The 15,727-nt window shown below is 39.4% G+C and overlaps 1 protein-coding gene across 7 annotated transcripts in view; it reads left to right on the top strand.

The window, feature by feature from the left end:
- The window catches only part of Ptprz1 (protein tyrosine phosphatase receptor type Z1), a 173,755-nt gene extending 168,714 nt beyond the window's left edge, over positions 1 to 5,041 (top strand). For all 7 annotated transcript variants that reach the window (XM_035450950.1, XM_027389969.2, XM_035450951.1 and 4 more), the window contains 3 exons: positions 1,974 to 2,116; positions 2,603 to 2,738; positions 4,085 to 5,041. In XM_035450950.1, coding sequence (XP_035306841.1) covers positions 1,974 to 2,116; positions 2,603 to 2,738; positions 4,085 to 4,225 — 420 coding nt within the window. In that variant the 3' untranslated portion in view covers positions 4,226 to 5,041. The remainder of the gene's footprint in view (positions 1 to 1,973; positions 2,117 to 2,602; positions 2,739 to 4,084) is intronic.
- The last annotated feature ends 10,686 nt before the right edge of the window (positions 5,042 to 15,727 follow it).

Raw genomic sequence — 15,727 nt, 5'->3', positions numbered from 1 at the left:
GGTGCTAGGAATTGTCCTCTGGAAGAGCTGTTAGTGCTGTTCACTACTGACCCATCTCTCCAGGTCCTAATTCTAATTCTTATGTTTTAAAATCAGCACTTTGCCATGCCTTTTTTTCATAGCTCTCCGAAGTTAGTAAGAAGGCTTATTTCAAGAAAGTACTCCTTAGTGATCTGCTATCTTGTCATACTGACTATTCTGATCACCATAGTTCAGCCTCAGGAAATAGGGTTTTTTTCCTAGTATTATACAGAAAACACACTAGATAATAAACATTCATGATTGAGTCCAGTTAGTGCATCTCAAGTATGGAAATCAAATGTCATTGATGCTCTAATCTCCAGAAATCCAGCCCAGGAATGAGAGGTAGTTTTAATGCAATGGTCAGGAAGGCAAAACAAAGTAGGCATTTCCATTCACTTCATTTATAGCCACTGTCTCATAAATTTCATAGCACTTGAGGTTGGCAAAGAGGTAAAGTTTATGCTGTGTGGACCAGACTCACTTCAACGTCCAGAAAGTTTGTTAAATGACTAAAGTCAAAATCTGTTATTTTTTATAGACTGTTTTAAACAGAGTGTTATATAATAAAGTTAGATTAATAAGTTGTGTATAATATATTTAAGTGATACACTAAATGATTCACTGGCTACTGAGTTCAATAAAGGAACATAACTTTGACCTTTATGTACCTCATGCTCTTCCTCTTCTGCTACCCTCTCTTCAGATATAGTAGCCTCTTCCCAAATTCTTTTGATTTACTTCATCATTTCACCTTTTATCTCCATTTTCTTTAAGATAGTGTTGTTTTGACTTTATATTTTGACCTTTACATGAATTATGTATACTTCAACTTTTGCTACTTTGCCTCATTATAATGCTCATGACATTTATTCACATAATTGAATATAAGTCACACCTGTTTGCTTCTACTATTAATATATTAGGTATGGTCTCTCTATCTTGTATTTGGGCCACTATTTGTTTGAAGTTGCTTTTGTTTTCTTTTTGCTTCATTTTCTTTTGTTCAGATTTTTCAAGTGGTACCTGATCGAATGTGTTTCCACACATGAAAATTTTTCTTGGGGACACCTGAGGATCCTGTATGGGTCACTGAGAATCACCACTTTCGACTTTTCAGTATTGTGGTTGTTAGTCACACAACAAGTAAATGAGACTGCGTTCAGAGTAGACCCGTCCCCACTTCCCAGATGTTTTCTCATTGTGTCATCTCATCTCATTCTGATGAGTAATGCTGTAGTTTGAAGATCTCTATGGTCTTTTCCTAAGAAACTTCATCACTGAAGATTTCCTTTAGTATCTTAAAATTTAGTAATACAGACACATCTTGATGGTATGCTTTCATGGTTTATTAGCATTGACATTATTCACCCACAAAGAAGATTTCTTTTTAGAACTGAAAAGGAGGGGTTGGGAAGATGGACCAGTTGCTAAAGAGCTTGCAAGTGAAGCCTAAGAACCTGAGTTCAATTCCAAGCAGTAGCGTGAAAGCCAGGCACAGTGCTGCATGCCTGTAATCCCAGCACTGGGGAAGCAGAGATAGGAAGATATAGAGGGCTTGCAGGCCAACCAACCTAGTCCAAATCAGTAAGCCTCAGATGGAAGATCCTGTCTCCAAGAATAAGGTAGAGAAAAAATATAGACTCTTAATGTCAACCCTTTACGTCCATGTGCACCCACACACATGTATACACATGAGCTTCCCCACACAAAACGGACTAAAAGGGAGATAATGGCTTTTTTTATCCTGGTGAATAGGTCTATTCTTGATTAATGTTTTTAGTGCAATGATTTTCTCCTTCCACAATGAGTGATGTGTTGCAAATATAGCATGCACTATTTTTATCATCCAGTGTCAGTTTCTAATTTCTCCCAGTTATTCCATCATGATAAATTGTCACTAGCCCGTATTCCTCTTTTTGAAACACTAATTTGCTTTTTTCTTCTCATAGGATGATTATGTGCTGGAAGTAAGGCATTTTCAGTGCCCCAAATGGCCAAACCCAGATAGTCCCATTAGTAAAACATTTGAACTCATAAGTATTATCAAAGAAGAAGCTGCTAACAGGGATGGGCCCATGATTGTTCACGATGAGTAAGTTTCAGTCTCCATCGCTGTTTGCCTCTGGATACGTGCATGCTTCTCTTGTCCTCAGATCAGACTGATGCTTTATGTCTGTGTGCCAACTCAGCCAGGGTGGATTTCCTGATGCTTATCATTAACGGTCACACAGAACCTTTCTGCTTTTTTGTTGCTCCTGGTAAGGTAACATAGAGTCTGTTCTTATGCTTTATAGTGGGAGCGTTTGTTTAGATGAGACACTGTTTCAGCACTGGAATCTTATAGAAACTACCCCAGGATATGTCTTGGCTATTTACATCATAGAATAAAAATAATAAGGCATATGGAAACAGTAAACCCTCTCTAAAGGATATTGTTTTACACTGGGCACTATCTTCAATAAAAAGACACTGCACAATAAAAAGGAGGAAAGACACGTCATCTCAGACTGAGCTCTAAGTTGCAAATGTATTATACTGCATCTGAATGGAGTCTTTGCCCTTTCTCTTTTACTGCAAGGCATGGAGGAGTAACGGCAGGAACTTTCTGTGCCCTGACAACCCTTATGCACCAACTAGAAAAAGAAAATTCCATGGATGTTTATCAAGTAGCCAAGATGATCAATTTAATGAGGCCGGGAGTCTTCACTGACATTGTAAGTGATGAACCTTATCTTTCACTGTTGAAATATCACTTCCTAGATGGTATTAAAGTTGTTTATATCCTATATAAGAAAGGTCACAGTGGTTGATAGCATTAAAGCTGCATTACAAGTCTGCACCTTGCAGAAGACTGGCAGATTTAAAAAAAAAAAAAAAAAAACTAAGTCACTCTGAGCCTTTTTACAGGAGTCATTGTGAGTCTTAATATGTTTAGTGGAATTACCAACTAATTGATTTGTTTAGCAAACTGCAGTTACATTCATGGGGTTCAAGTAAGGGCTTCACAGAACATCCAGAGATATATCTTAAAGACTTAAATGTTAGAACTATTAACTCCTTTCTCTAGTCAAATCCAGTTTCAGAAGTTAACAAATAACTAATTCTTGAGTGCTTTTAAAAGAAAAGAGACATGTTCAGTCAAGTAAGAGGCACAGCACTTCTTGTTCCATTGTTTAACTTAGAAATATCCTGAAAGTTATTATTGTGGCAAAATAATAAGAAGGCTGGTGAGAGTCTTAGGTGGATTTTGAAGTCCTAGTGTCACTGTGAGCTTCTTAGCTAATTACAGTTAAGGGTCTTAAAGAAAGGTCACCAGGGAGCATGAAACTTTTCTCAAGGTAGACCATCGAGCCAGGCAGAATGATAGAGTGTGAAGAACACTGATGACAGTGTCTGATGAAAGTGTTGTGCTTTGGTGATACCACAGTCATTGTTGAGCCCTTTCTGTTGGTACACAGAAACATTTGTTTAGACAGAAATCAAAGGAAAATAAAACACTTAGTTCTGAAGGTTGAGGATATAGCTCACTTGGTAGAATGGTTCCCTACCATGCCCAAGGAACTAGTTTTGATCCCGGCCTCCACATAAACTGGATGAATAGAACACATCTGTAGTCTTGTCACTTGGGAGTTAGGGACAAGAGGATCAGGCCATCCTCCGCTACATAGTGAGTTCAACACCAGTATGAGATATGTGAGACTAAGAAAGAAAGAGGAAGAAAAAGGAAAGAAAGATGTTGCTTTTGAAAAAAACTGAGCACCGACAGAGTCTATTTGCATCATCTTCCAATGCCAGGAAACAACGGAACAAGAACCCAGTGCTTGTTAATGTCCAATGTGTATGGGCTTCTTCTCTAAATGACTATTTGCTCATTGCAAAGCAATTTCAGCTTATCAAAATGGATAAAAGCAAATGTACATTGTGCACCTCAGTTGAGCACAAGCCCTTAATACACCCCTGTGCCCTTCCATGGACAGTGCCAAAAGGTGTCGGAAACCATTCTTGCTTTATGCAAATTCATGGCTCTGCTGAGCTTCCTTTCTATGTCTGTGTTTTCTAGGAACAGTATCAGTTTCTCTACAAAGTGGTCCTCAGCCTCGTCAGCACAAGGCAGGAAGAGAATCCGTCCGCATCCCTGGATAGCAATGGTGCAGCTTTGCCTGATGGAAACAGAGCTGAAAGCCTGGAGTCTCTAGTTTAACACTGAAAGGGTGAAGGACAACCCAGTCTAAGCATTGTTCTTCTCTTTCTAAAATTAGAAAAATGAGTCAGTTCTGTTGTCTGTTTACTTCCCATGACATGACAGTAACTCGTTCTGCTGCCAAATTGACACCATTAACAACGTGTGCCTTTTTGAAAGACTTCTTGTAGTTCACTTGTTATGTTTGAACTAAAATGATTGAATTTTACAGGATTTCTAAGAAGTTAATTGTGGTATTTTTTTCCATATTGATTTTAACGGAAAAACTCAATTTATAGATAATAGGAATCACCATCCTTGGGACATGTTTGTTTTTAAGTGTCAAATTTTTAGCTGTATTTGTAACATGTATCATCATGTTTGCTAGAAATATAACTTTTAATATAGTAGATTGTAAGTAAACCATTTTATCTCCTGATGATATTCAACATCTTACAACTGCAGTATTCATCTGAAGTAGAAGTGATCTAGTAACTTATGTAAATACTGCTCTGGTGTCTCCATGGACCAAATTTATATTTATAATTGTAGATTTTTATATTTTACTACTGTGTGAGTTTTCTAGTGGTATACTTGAGTTTAATGATGTAGTTTATTCTCTGGTCTTACTTACTCAACATGTCTTCTAAAACTGTACTGTGCTAGCCAAGGAACTAACCCTGTTTCTTCTGCATGTCATTTTGACTCTCGTGGAAAGTAGAAAGCCACTTGTTTTAAAAGATGTTTTTATGAGAATAACACCTTACCAAACATTCCTTAAATGGTTTTTATCCAAGAAGTTGCAAAAATAAATATATTGCCGTTAACCTGTGCTCACTTTCGGAATGTTGTGCTGACCTTTGTGTGCCTGAAGATTACGAATATGGGTCCCACTGAGAAAAAGTGAAAAGCCCAAAGAAATGGAACAGAGTATCAACCTGTAATTTCTGGGGTAGTTTGAATGTAATTGGCCCCCATATTCTCATAGGGAGTGACACTATTAGGAGGCGTGGCTTTGTTGGGATGGGTATGGCCTTGTTGGAGGAAGTGTGTTACTGTGAGAGCAGGCTTTGATGTTTCCTATGCTCAAGATACCACCCAGTTAGTCAGTCAACTTCCTGATGCCTTCTGGTCAAGATGTAGTCAGCACCACATCTGCCTGCATGCCATCATGTCCCCCTCCATGATGAACTGAACCTCTGAACTGTAAGCTGCCACCACAATTAAATATGTTACCTTATAAGAGTTGCTGTGGCTGCAGTATATCTTCACAGCAATAAACTCTCTAAGTAAGACAGCTCCCAAACTCTGTCCCCTGTGGTACTCAGGGATCTCACAAAACTTTTATGACTTTTGTGAGTTCAGCACAGCTATGGATGCTGGCACTACAAAATATACCATTAAACCGGCGGGACCCATATACTGAATAAGCAGAACCATTATGTATTTCTCTTGCCTTATGGGTTTGCTATGCCCCGAATATGCATGACTCCCCAAATCCCATGTTTTGACATTTCCACCCCTAGGCTGGATGACAGAGAGAAAAGGGTTTGTCATGGTGGGGGAAGCATAGGTACAGGAGCAGGAGGCTTCTGGGCACATCATAGCTTTAGGCAGGAAGCAGAGAGAGAATAGGAAGTGGGTCCTGGCTATAAAACGTAAAGCCTGTGCCCCATGACCCACTTCTGCCAAAAAGGATCTACCTCCTAAAGGTTCTGTAACTTTCCAGGCAGAACAGTACTACAGTGTTTACATTCAAACCACAACAATATCCTTAAATAGAAGAGAACTCAGAGAGATCCCTGGAATATTCTTATGGTGAGAAATATATATATATATATATATATATATATATATATATATATATATATATAGTCTTCAAAGCTCTTGCCAGACTTTGAATCTGCCAGCATCTTGCCCTTGGGCTTTCTGACTTCTGGAACTGGAACTGTGAAGAGGAAAATTGTGTAACATATAGACCATATAGACACCCAGAGCATGGTGTTTTATTCTATTAGCTCAAGCCGGCTATGAAGAATTATAAGAAAGCTGCCAAGAAAGAAAGAGCACCATGTGCCAGGAAATGATGGAGCTTTTGGTTCAGAGCCAAGCTGGAGGTTAGAAGCCGCTGGACCTGCTACAGACTCCAGTCTAAGCAAAAGTCAACCTAGACAAGAAAGTGGAAACCAAAAAGACAGCCACACTTCTCAGAGTGGAAAAAGGAGAGAGATTCTGTGTTGTCATTAGTATCCAAGAGCTGTGTGGAACTGGGAAGCAGGGAAACAGAATCATGAGGCAATGATGCTTGAAGTAGTCCACTGCCTCGGCCAAAAGTGTTTGGAGTACTAATAAAGAGGACCCTGGGCTGGGTGATGGTGGCGCATACCTTTAACCCCAGCACTTGGGAGGCAGAGGCATGTGGATCTCTGTGAGTTTGAGACTAGCCTGGTATACAAGTTCTAGGACAGCCAGGGTACACACACACACACACACACACACACACACAACACACACACACACACACACACACACCAAAAAAAAAAAAAAAAAAAAAAAAAAAAACCGTCTGGGGAGTTGGGACACTGGCCACTCAAGCTCAGGATGTAGAAAGTGTCATTTTCCTGTTTTGTGGTTTCTAGAAAATCAACATCTATTATTAGTCCATTTTCATTTACTACAAGGAAATGCTCTAATCTGAATACTTAATAAAGAAAAGATGATTGTCTCTCAGTTGAAGACTCTGAAAGTCCCAAGATTCAGTGGCTCCATCAATTCAGCCTCTGGCAAGAGTGCTCATGAACAGACACACACACACACACACACACACACACACACACACACACACACAAACACACGCATATATATATATATGAAGAGACTTATAAATATAGTTATATGTAAAAGCTGCATATATATTCTATCACCGTAGGCAACATGACATATGACAGGGAGAGATAACATGGGGCGATGCAAAGCAATGGACTCTAATGACAATTCCTTCTCTGAAGCCCCCACTTAGAAGGCAGCACCAGCAGGAACTTGCACTAAGTCACCTTTTAAAGAGTCCAGTACCCAGACATCGAAAAAATGGATACGAGTCTATAATACATGAAGCTTTGGGGGACATTCAGCTATGCCCAGACCACAGCACCTGAATGCTTGCTAGAAAAGCACAACCCAATGCCCACCCAAGATCTACTGTATTAGAAACTTGGAGCAGGCCCCCACCCCCAGGCAAGCTGAAGCTGGACAGGGCTCCTTCGTAGCCCAGGGAGCCTCTGATTCCCTACTGCAATGTTGGGACAGTTGCACCAAGTCCTTAAAATAGGGGTACAAATCATAACCACCCCTCCTTGTTCATTTGCACATCTTTCCTTTTAAAGTGATAGTCACGAAATAGCCAAAAGGAAAAACCTTAGCAAGTTTGCACATTGAAGATCTCCAGACGCAGGTAAATATTTCTTTACAGGATTTCAGAAAGGGATTAAAATGACTTGCCAATTCTCAGCCTCAGGGGAGGAAGGTTCAAGGTTAGTTTTGTCTTCCTTAGTTGCTTTCCCAGCACTCTGTCCTAATCTTGCTTCTTCCACCATCATTTCATCTGTTTTCTTCTTATCTTTTGTTCCACTAACAAAGTGTTAGAGGTGATATAAAATCTTTTCTCTGCTTCAAGATGATTTAGTAGTGATGTCCATTACAGAATCATGTCCGAGATAAAATGATCGTATTAACAAGAAGAAAACAAGATAAGAGATATCATAATAGAGGGAGACATTTTAGGTTCAAAGAGAAATCAGGCCCTAGGAAAATGTCTGGGGATCTACAAAGAGGACACCAACTAACAATCTAAGCAACAGAGGAGAAGCTACCTTAAATGCCCTCCCCTGATAATGAGATTGATAACTGACTTATATGCCATCCTATAGCCTTCATCCAGCAGCTGGTGGAAGTAGAAGCAAACACCCACAGCTAATAACTGAACTGAACTGGAATCCAGATGCAGAGAAGGACGAGTGATGAGCAAAGGAGTCCAGACAAGGCTGGTGAAACCCACAGAAACAGCCGACCTGAACAACAGGGAACTCTTGGTCCCCAGACTGATAGCCGGGAAACCAGCATGGGACTGATCCAGACCCCAGGAACATGTGTGTCAGTGAGAAGACCTCAGAAATCCATGGGGCCTCCTTGTAGTAGATCAGTACTTATCCCTAGCATAGGTGTGGACTTTGGGAGCCCATTCCACATAGAGGGATACTCCCTGAGCCAAGACACACAAGGATGGGCCTAGGCCCTCTCCCAAAGGATATGACAGACCCTGAAGACCCCCTATGGAAGGCCTCACCCTCCCTGGGGAGCAGAAAGGTTATGTGATAGGTAGGGTTGGGGGGCAGTAGGGGAGAAGGGGAGGGAGAGGGAACTGGGATTGACATGTAAAACAGTCTTATTTCTAATTCAAATAAAAATTGAAAAACAGGGGGCTGGAGAGATGGCTCAGAGGTTAAGAGCACTGGCTGCTCTTCCAGAGGTCCTAAGTTCAATTCCCAGCAACCACATGGTGGCTCACAGCCATCTATAATACGATCTGGTGCCCTCTTCTGGTGTGCATGAATATATGCAGACAGAACACTGTATACATAATAAATAAATCTTTAAAAATGGAAAAAATATTAACACACAAGACAATTGAGCAGTTTACAAAGATTTTAACACATACATCTTGAACAAATGCTCCTGAAAGGTATGGCAAGCTCTCATCTCTGGGACTTTAACTCTTCTGATAACAGTATATTAGAAGACAAGTCACAGATAATAAAGCTGGATTGAGTAGGTCAGGTGAGCTTCTGGTAATCATCTCTATTCATTACTGCAACTTCACTGTTTCACTACATCTGTAGCTGTTGTGCACAGAGTTTAATGTGATAGTATCTCATTAGATAGCTATGAATTCATTGTCAATACATATTCTTTTGATATTGCTAGCTGTATTTTATTACACATTCTTTATTAGTCTATCATTGTCAAGTTTGCATAGTATTTCACCTGGAATACCAATATGCTGAATATAAAATATCCTGGTACATTGCAAATCTCCCTCCATAGTAAGATGTTGAGATATTACAGTAGGTAGCTTAAAATAGCAAATAAAATGAAAAAAACACTATACCAGTGTTAAGAAGAATCTAGACACCATTGGCCTTCAATTATAATTCACAAGTGTTTTTTTTCCTCTTAAGATAATTGTCTTTAAAAATGAAAACAGGATTTAAAGGAGTAACAAAAACATAGCCTGAAATAGAAATGTATCATTACCATCCATAAGAAGAAATTCTAACTAGTCTGTCAACAGTGGTAGTTTCTAAACAGTTCTCAAGGCACAAACTGACTTTAGAGAAACTTCTCAGGTAGGCTAATTTGAAACACCTTCCTCCACAATTTTAAACATGCCACTCCTCACAGCTCTCAGCTTCCTGTTATCTTATTGCAGTCCCATGTTTGTTGCAATACTTCCTAATTATCTGCAAAGACAGGGACTGATGCAAAAAATTTACATCTTTCTTGGTAACTTATTTAATGACTTTGTATTAAAAAAAATTACCAATATGGAGGTTCTTAACACTGAGGTACTAAAATAGTAAATGCTATTATTACCCTTTTTAAGCAACTGCTTTTAAACAATGTAGGAAGTTGAAATTATGCATTTGCAGGTTTGCTTTTTCCTAACGTGTGTGTGTGTGTGTGTGTGTGTGTGTGTGTGTGTGTGTGTGTGTGTGTGTTGTTTCTTTTTATGTTAAATAAGATAATGTTAAATAAGAAGCCTTCCACAGTTTCCCTATATGGTATTCCAGTTTGAAGCCCAAAGGAACACACAAAAAGACTCAGAAAACTATCTAGAAAACAAACACAAATAAAATTGAAGCTAAGAAGAAAGACTGAGCCCTAGGGTTCTCAGTGCTGTTCATAGACTTCACCTCAATGCCACTGTCCTTAGGGCACCAACATGTGGCAGATTGTTTTTTGTTTTTTTTTAAAGGCCAGCTTTGGTTCCATGTGTCTTGACACTCATGTGATTTATCAGTGGAACAGATGACCTCTGTCATTTAGTCAGGTTATGACTACCAAAGTTGAGTAACAAAATGCTTACATCTGATTCTCTTGGAATGCTGTCGTGAAACAATGGCACCAGGTCATGACACAAAGTCACATAGCGGTGGAAAGAATCAAAGGTCCTGACTCCAAGCCCCAACTTCCAACTTATAACCAGATGCAGGTATTGACCACCTCTGAAGTGAGACATTGAAGAAGGTTCTCCTGCACCAACACATTTCAAGTGGGGCATATAAACTCTTCACATTGAGCCAGGCCCTAACTGTGTAGTGATGAGCCAGATAAGTGACTGTCACTTTAAGCCATTGTACTTGGTGACTGATAATAAACAGAAGTACTTTCTCAACCAGGTGATCTTTTTAAAATTATTTTTTTAGGTTTTCTCAGTGACACATGCCACTGGAGTAGCTGTTCTCACACCTTTTGTCTTTCTCTCTTCCTGTGTTTTACATTTCTTCAGCTTTCTTCCCTGCATGAACTCAACTCCATTTGGTTTCTATTCCTTTTACGTATTTCTCTCATTTTTTCAAACAATTTTCTGACCCAACAAGATGTCATTTTTTTTTTCTTGATTGGGACTATCCTGTTTCTGTAGGGAGTTGTTTTTAGTCTATGCTAACCTCACCATGAACCAGGCTCAGAATAAATGAAATTATCTTACTAGAAACAAATGCCTGCATAGTTTTGCTAAGCAAAAACATAGAATCACTGTTACTCAAATATGAGAGTGGCATCCATGTTACCTCACCAGGCTCTTCTAGATCCTAGGGATTATATGTGACCTGTTCATTTCATATGCATTGCCAATCAACAAAACTGGAAGGCTGTCTTACTATAGCAACAACTTAAATGGTAAAGACAAAGCCTCTTAATTACTGTATTCTGTCATTTGGCTAGCTAGTAAAAATTGGGAAAGATTGCTAAGACAAAAATATTACAAGAGGAAGAAGAGGAGGAGAAGGAGCAGGAGGAGGAGGAGAAGAAGAAGAAGAAGAAGAAGAAGGAGGAGGAGGAGGAGGAGGAGGAGGAGGAGGAGGAGGAGGAGAAGAAGAAGAAGAAGAAGAAGAAGAAGAAGAAGAAGAAGAAGAAGAAGAAGAAGAAGAAGAAGAAGAAGAAGAAGAAGGGAAGGAAGAAAAGGAGGAGGAAGAAAGTGGCATTTGATTCATTCTCAGCTACTAACATTTATTGCTGCAAAACAGCCAGCATTTCCCTGTAAGCCTTTTGAAATCACATTCTGGGTAGGTGGTAGCCCATGTGCAATCTCAGCACATGGGAGGCAGAGACAAAAGAACCCAGAGCATGCTAGCTGGCTGCACTAGAAGAATGAGCAAGCTCTAGATTTAAGTGAGAGACTCTGCCTTAGTATCTAAGGAGGAGAGCAATTGTGGAAGACACTCAACATCAACTTTAGGCCCCCATGTACACACACATGCATCAGCAACATATCTATACACATTTGAAAGTACATACACACTTGCATGCATATCACACATGTACACAAAAATAGGCTGAATTACAAGGATATTCTTTGTAAAGTGGATGGCTACTAAAATGTGTCACATACTTTGGGTGTCTTCAGATAATGATTATTTCAGTATGAAAGTCTTACCACCCTAGGTAAGTCATTTAACTCTGTGGCACACATTTGCTTGCCTGTAGAATTCTAGGACTGACCAGTAACTATGGTGCCCTCACCCCTACAACCATTTTAAATTTCTTACTATGGAATATGTAAGCACACCTTTTGGGGTATCATGATTCTTCGAAGCCTCTTCCAAACATAGGTGATCATCCCTCTAAATGATTGGACAAGGTTTCAAAGTTAAAATCATAAATTTCAAAGGAAAAATGTTATTTCAAGAAAAGGTAAAGAACACCAATGGTTTTGAGCATCTACCATGTAACAGGCATCTTTGTTAGCCTTTATAAACTACCCTGGATATTACCTATACATAAGGAAACAGTATGATTTACAAAACCAGAAAACTTGGCTACAGTGATACTTCATGGGTATTATCTGGAAGAGACTAAAAGATGGACATACAGATGCTATGAGCATTAAGTTTACCAGAATAATTAGATCAAGAGTCCATATTTGGTGGGGGGGGGGAGTGTGTCAATCACACTTTTCTAATAAAGTTTTATTGGGACAGTCATACTAATTGTCTATGGCTCTTTTCACAAAACAAAACAGGAATGTGTAGGTGTTTCTTATCTTGTCCTTTACAAGAAGAAAATAAAAAGCCAAAGAAACACCTTGCTGATCCTAGAAGAACCCCTTGCTTAGAACTTACTCACTTATGCCCACCCTTCCCACTGCAATCTTTATTGTTATAAGCTCTGAAGAAAAGCTTCATATTGAGCCAGTTGAGTCTGATGGCTCCTAACTTTAGTCAAGCTCATCGTTGTTTCCTTTCCTATCACCACTAACAACAGACGTTAGCGGCTATTCGGTATTTGTGGCAAGTGGGAGCAGGCTTTTTACCACGCTGATCCTTTCCAAATAGCACCAGATATTTTCTTGCCATATACCTCAGGCATAACACTAGATTATCTCAAAGGAGGAACTAGTTTTGCATTTCAAAAGAAAAGCACTTAATGAAGGCTAGATGGTACTTAACACAATGAAGCCAATAAATTTTATACAAAATGCAATCTTTTTATAAGTTGGAGAGTATGTGCATATACATGCATATATACATATATGTGTGCATAAATGTATACACATATGTATATATTCTAGTTCACACACTCAAAGTGTAAAAGTCTGTGGTTTTTAGTATATTCGGAGTTGTGCCATTGTTAAAAAGGTTATTGGCAGTCATTTCATAACAGTCATTCTGTTACCTTCTCAATTCTCTCAGCACTAGGTAGCTATTCATCTTTCTCTATAGAGAGATGTATATTTTTTTGGAAGTCACAAAATGAAACTACACAATAGGTGGCCTTTTGTGTCATGGAATACTTTCAGTGTTCATGTAGATCATATATAACACATACCTTATTTCTTACAACTGAGCTATAGTCCATTGTATGGATATTCCACATTTAATTTATTCAGTTTTTTAACTGATGTGATATCACCAATAATGTTGCTATAAATATCCAAGTACAGGTTTTTATAAGAATTTGTCTCCATTGTTATTGGTTATCCTTCAATAATGCTTTCAATATCTCAACATCTTTGTGTCTACATTAACATTTATTATCTTTTTGTTTGCTTTGGTTTTCAAGACAGAATTTCTCTGTGTAAACCCTCGCTGTTATGGAACTGGCTCTGTAGACCAGGCAGGCCTTGAAGTCACAGAGATCTATCTGCCTCTGCCTCCTGAGTGATGGGATTAAAGGCAAGTGATATCTTTTTGATTCCTGCCATTCTTGTGGGTATAAAGTGATATATCACTATAGAATTAAATTTCACTTTCCATACTATTAGACTTTTGTATATCTTTAGGGAACTATCAATTCCAAACTTCTGAATGCTATTAAAATTGGTTTATCTTTTTCATATTGAGATATAATAGCTCAATATATTCTGGCTACATATTCCTCCCTGAATAAATGATTTACAAAAGAAATTCTTATTCTATGGGTTATTTTGAAGTGAGGTTGTATGTTTTTATTTCTCACCAGTTTCCTTGGAAACTCAAAAGTTTTTAATTTTTCATTTAAATTTTTTTCATTTTACATCCTATCCCCAGTTCTCCCTCCCTCCCCTTCTCCTATCCTCCTCACCTCCCCACTTCCCACCCTCCACCCCCATCCACTCCTTGAGGAGTCAACAAAGTCTGGCATACCAAATGGAGGCAGGATCAAGCCCCTTACCCCTTATCAAGGCTGAGCAAGTATCCCACCATAGGGAATGGGCTCCAAAAAGCCAGTTCATGCACCCTGGATAGGTTCTGGTCCCACTGCCAGCTCCTCCAACAAAGATCAAGCCACATAACTGTCACCCACATTCAGAGGGTCTAGTTCAGTCCCATGAAGGTTCCCTAGCTGTCAGTCCATAATCTGTGAACTCCCACAAACCCTAGTCAGCTGTCTCTGTTTTGTTTCCCCATCATGATCTTGACCCCCCTTGCTCATGTGATCCCTCCTCCCTCTCTTCAACTGAACTCCAGGATCTCAGTCTAGTGATCAGCTATGGGCACTGCATCTGCTTCCGTCAGTTCCTGGATGTAGGTTCTATGATGACAGTTAGGGTACACACTAATCTTATTATAGGGGAAGGCCCATTCAGACACCCTCTCCACTAATACTAGGAGTCTTAGCTGGAGTCATCTTTGTGGATTCCTGAGAATTCCTCTAGCACCAGGTTTCTCCCTAATCCCATAATGGCTCCCTCTATGAAGATATCTCTTTCATTGCTCTCCCCCTCCATCCCTCCTTCAATTCAGTCTTCTTGGTCCCTCATGTTCCTGTTCCTCATCCCCCTCCTTTCTAACCCCTTCCCAATTTACCCAGGAGATCTTAACTATTTCCCTTTCCTGGGTCCCTCCATTTGTGTCCCTCTTAGGTTCCCCCTTTTACCTGGCTTCTCTGGGGTTGTGGATTGTAGCCTGGTTGTCCTTTGCTTTACGACTAATAAATACTTATGAATGAATACCATGTTTGTCTTTCTGGGTCTGGGTTACCCCACTCAGGATGAGTTTTTCTAGTTCCATCCCTGTGCCTGCAAATTTCAAAGTGCCATTGATTTTCACTGATGCACAATACTTTATTGTGTAAATTACCACATATTCTTTATACATTCTTTGGTAGAGAGGCATCAAGGTTGTTTCCAGATTCTGGATATTGCAAATGCTGCTGCTATGAGCATAATTCAGGCAAATGTCCTTGTGGTATGATTGTGCATCTTTTTTCCCAAGAATGGTATTGCTGTGTCTTAAGGTAGATTGATTTCCAATTCTCTGAGAAACTGCCATACTGACTTCCAAAATGGCTGTACAAGTTTGTACTCCCACCAGCAATGAAAGAGTGTTCCCTGACTCCACATCCTCTCCAGCATAAGCTATCATCAATGTTTTTGATCTTAGCCATTCTGACAGATGGTATTTCAGAGTCATTTTGATTTGCATTTCCCTGACAGCTAAGGTTGTTGAGCAATCCTTAAATGTCTTTCAGCCATTTGAGTTTCTTCTGTTGAGAATTCTCTATTTAGATCTGTACCCCATTTTTTAATTGGGTCATTTGGTATTTTTGTATTTAGTTTCTTTAGTTCTTTATATATTTTGAGATCAGTCCTCTCTCAGATGTAGGGGTTGGTGAAGATCTTTTCCCATTCTGTAGGGAACCATTTTGCCTTGTTGACTGTGTCCTTTGCCTTACAGAAGCTTCTCAGTTTCAGGAGGTCCCATTTATGGATTGTTGCTCTCAGTGTCTATGCTACTGGTGTTCTATTTAGGAAGTGGTCTCCTG

The sequence above is a fragment of the Cricetulus griseus genome (assembly GCF_003668045.3).
Source record: "Cricetulus griseus strain 17A/GY chromosome 1 unlocalized genomic scaffold, alternate assembly CriGri-PICRH-1.0 chr1_0, whole genome shotgun sequence".
NCBI lineage: Eukaryota > Metazoa > Chordata > Mammalia > Rodentia > Cricetidae > Cricetulus > Cricetulus griseus.
Note: the sequence above shows the minus strand (reverse complement) of the source record. Positions and strands in the feature narration are given on the sequence as shown.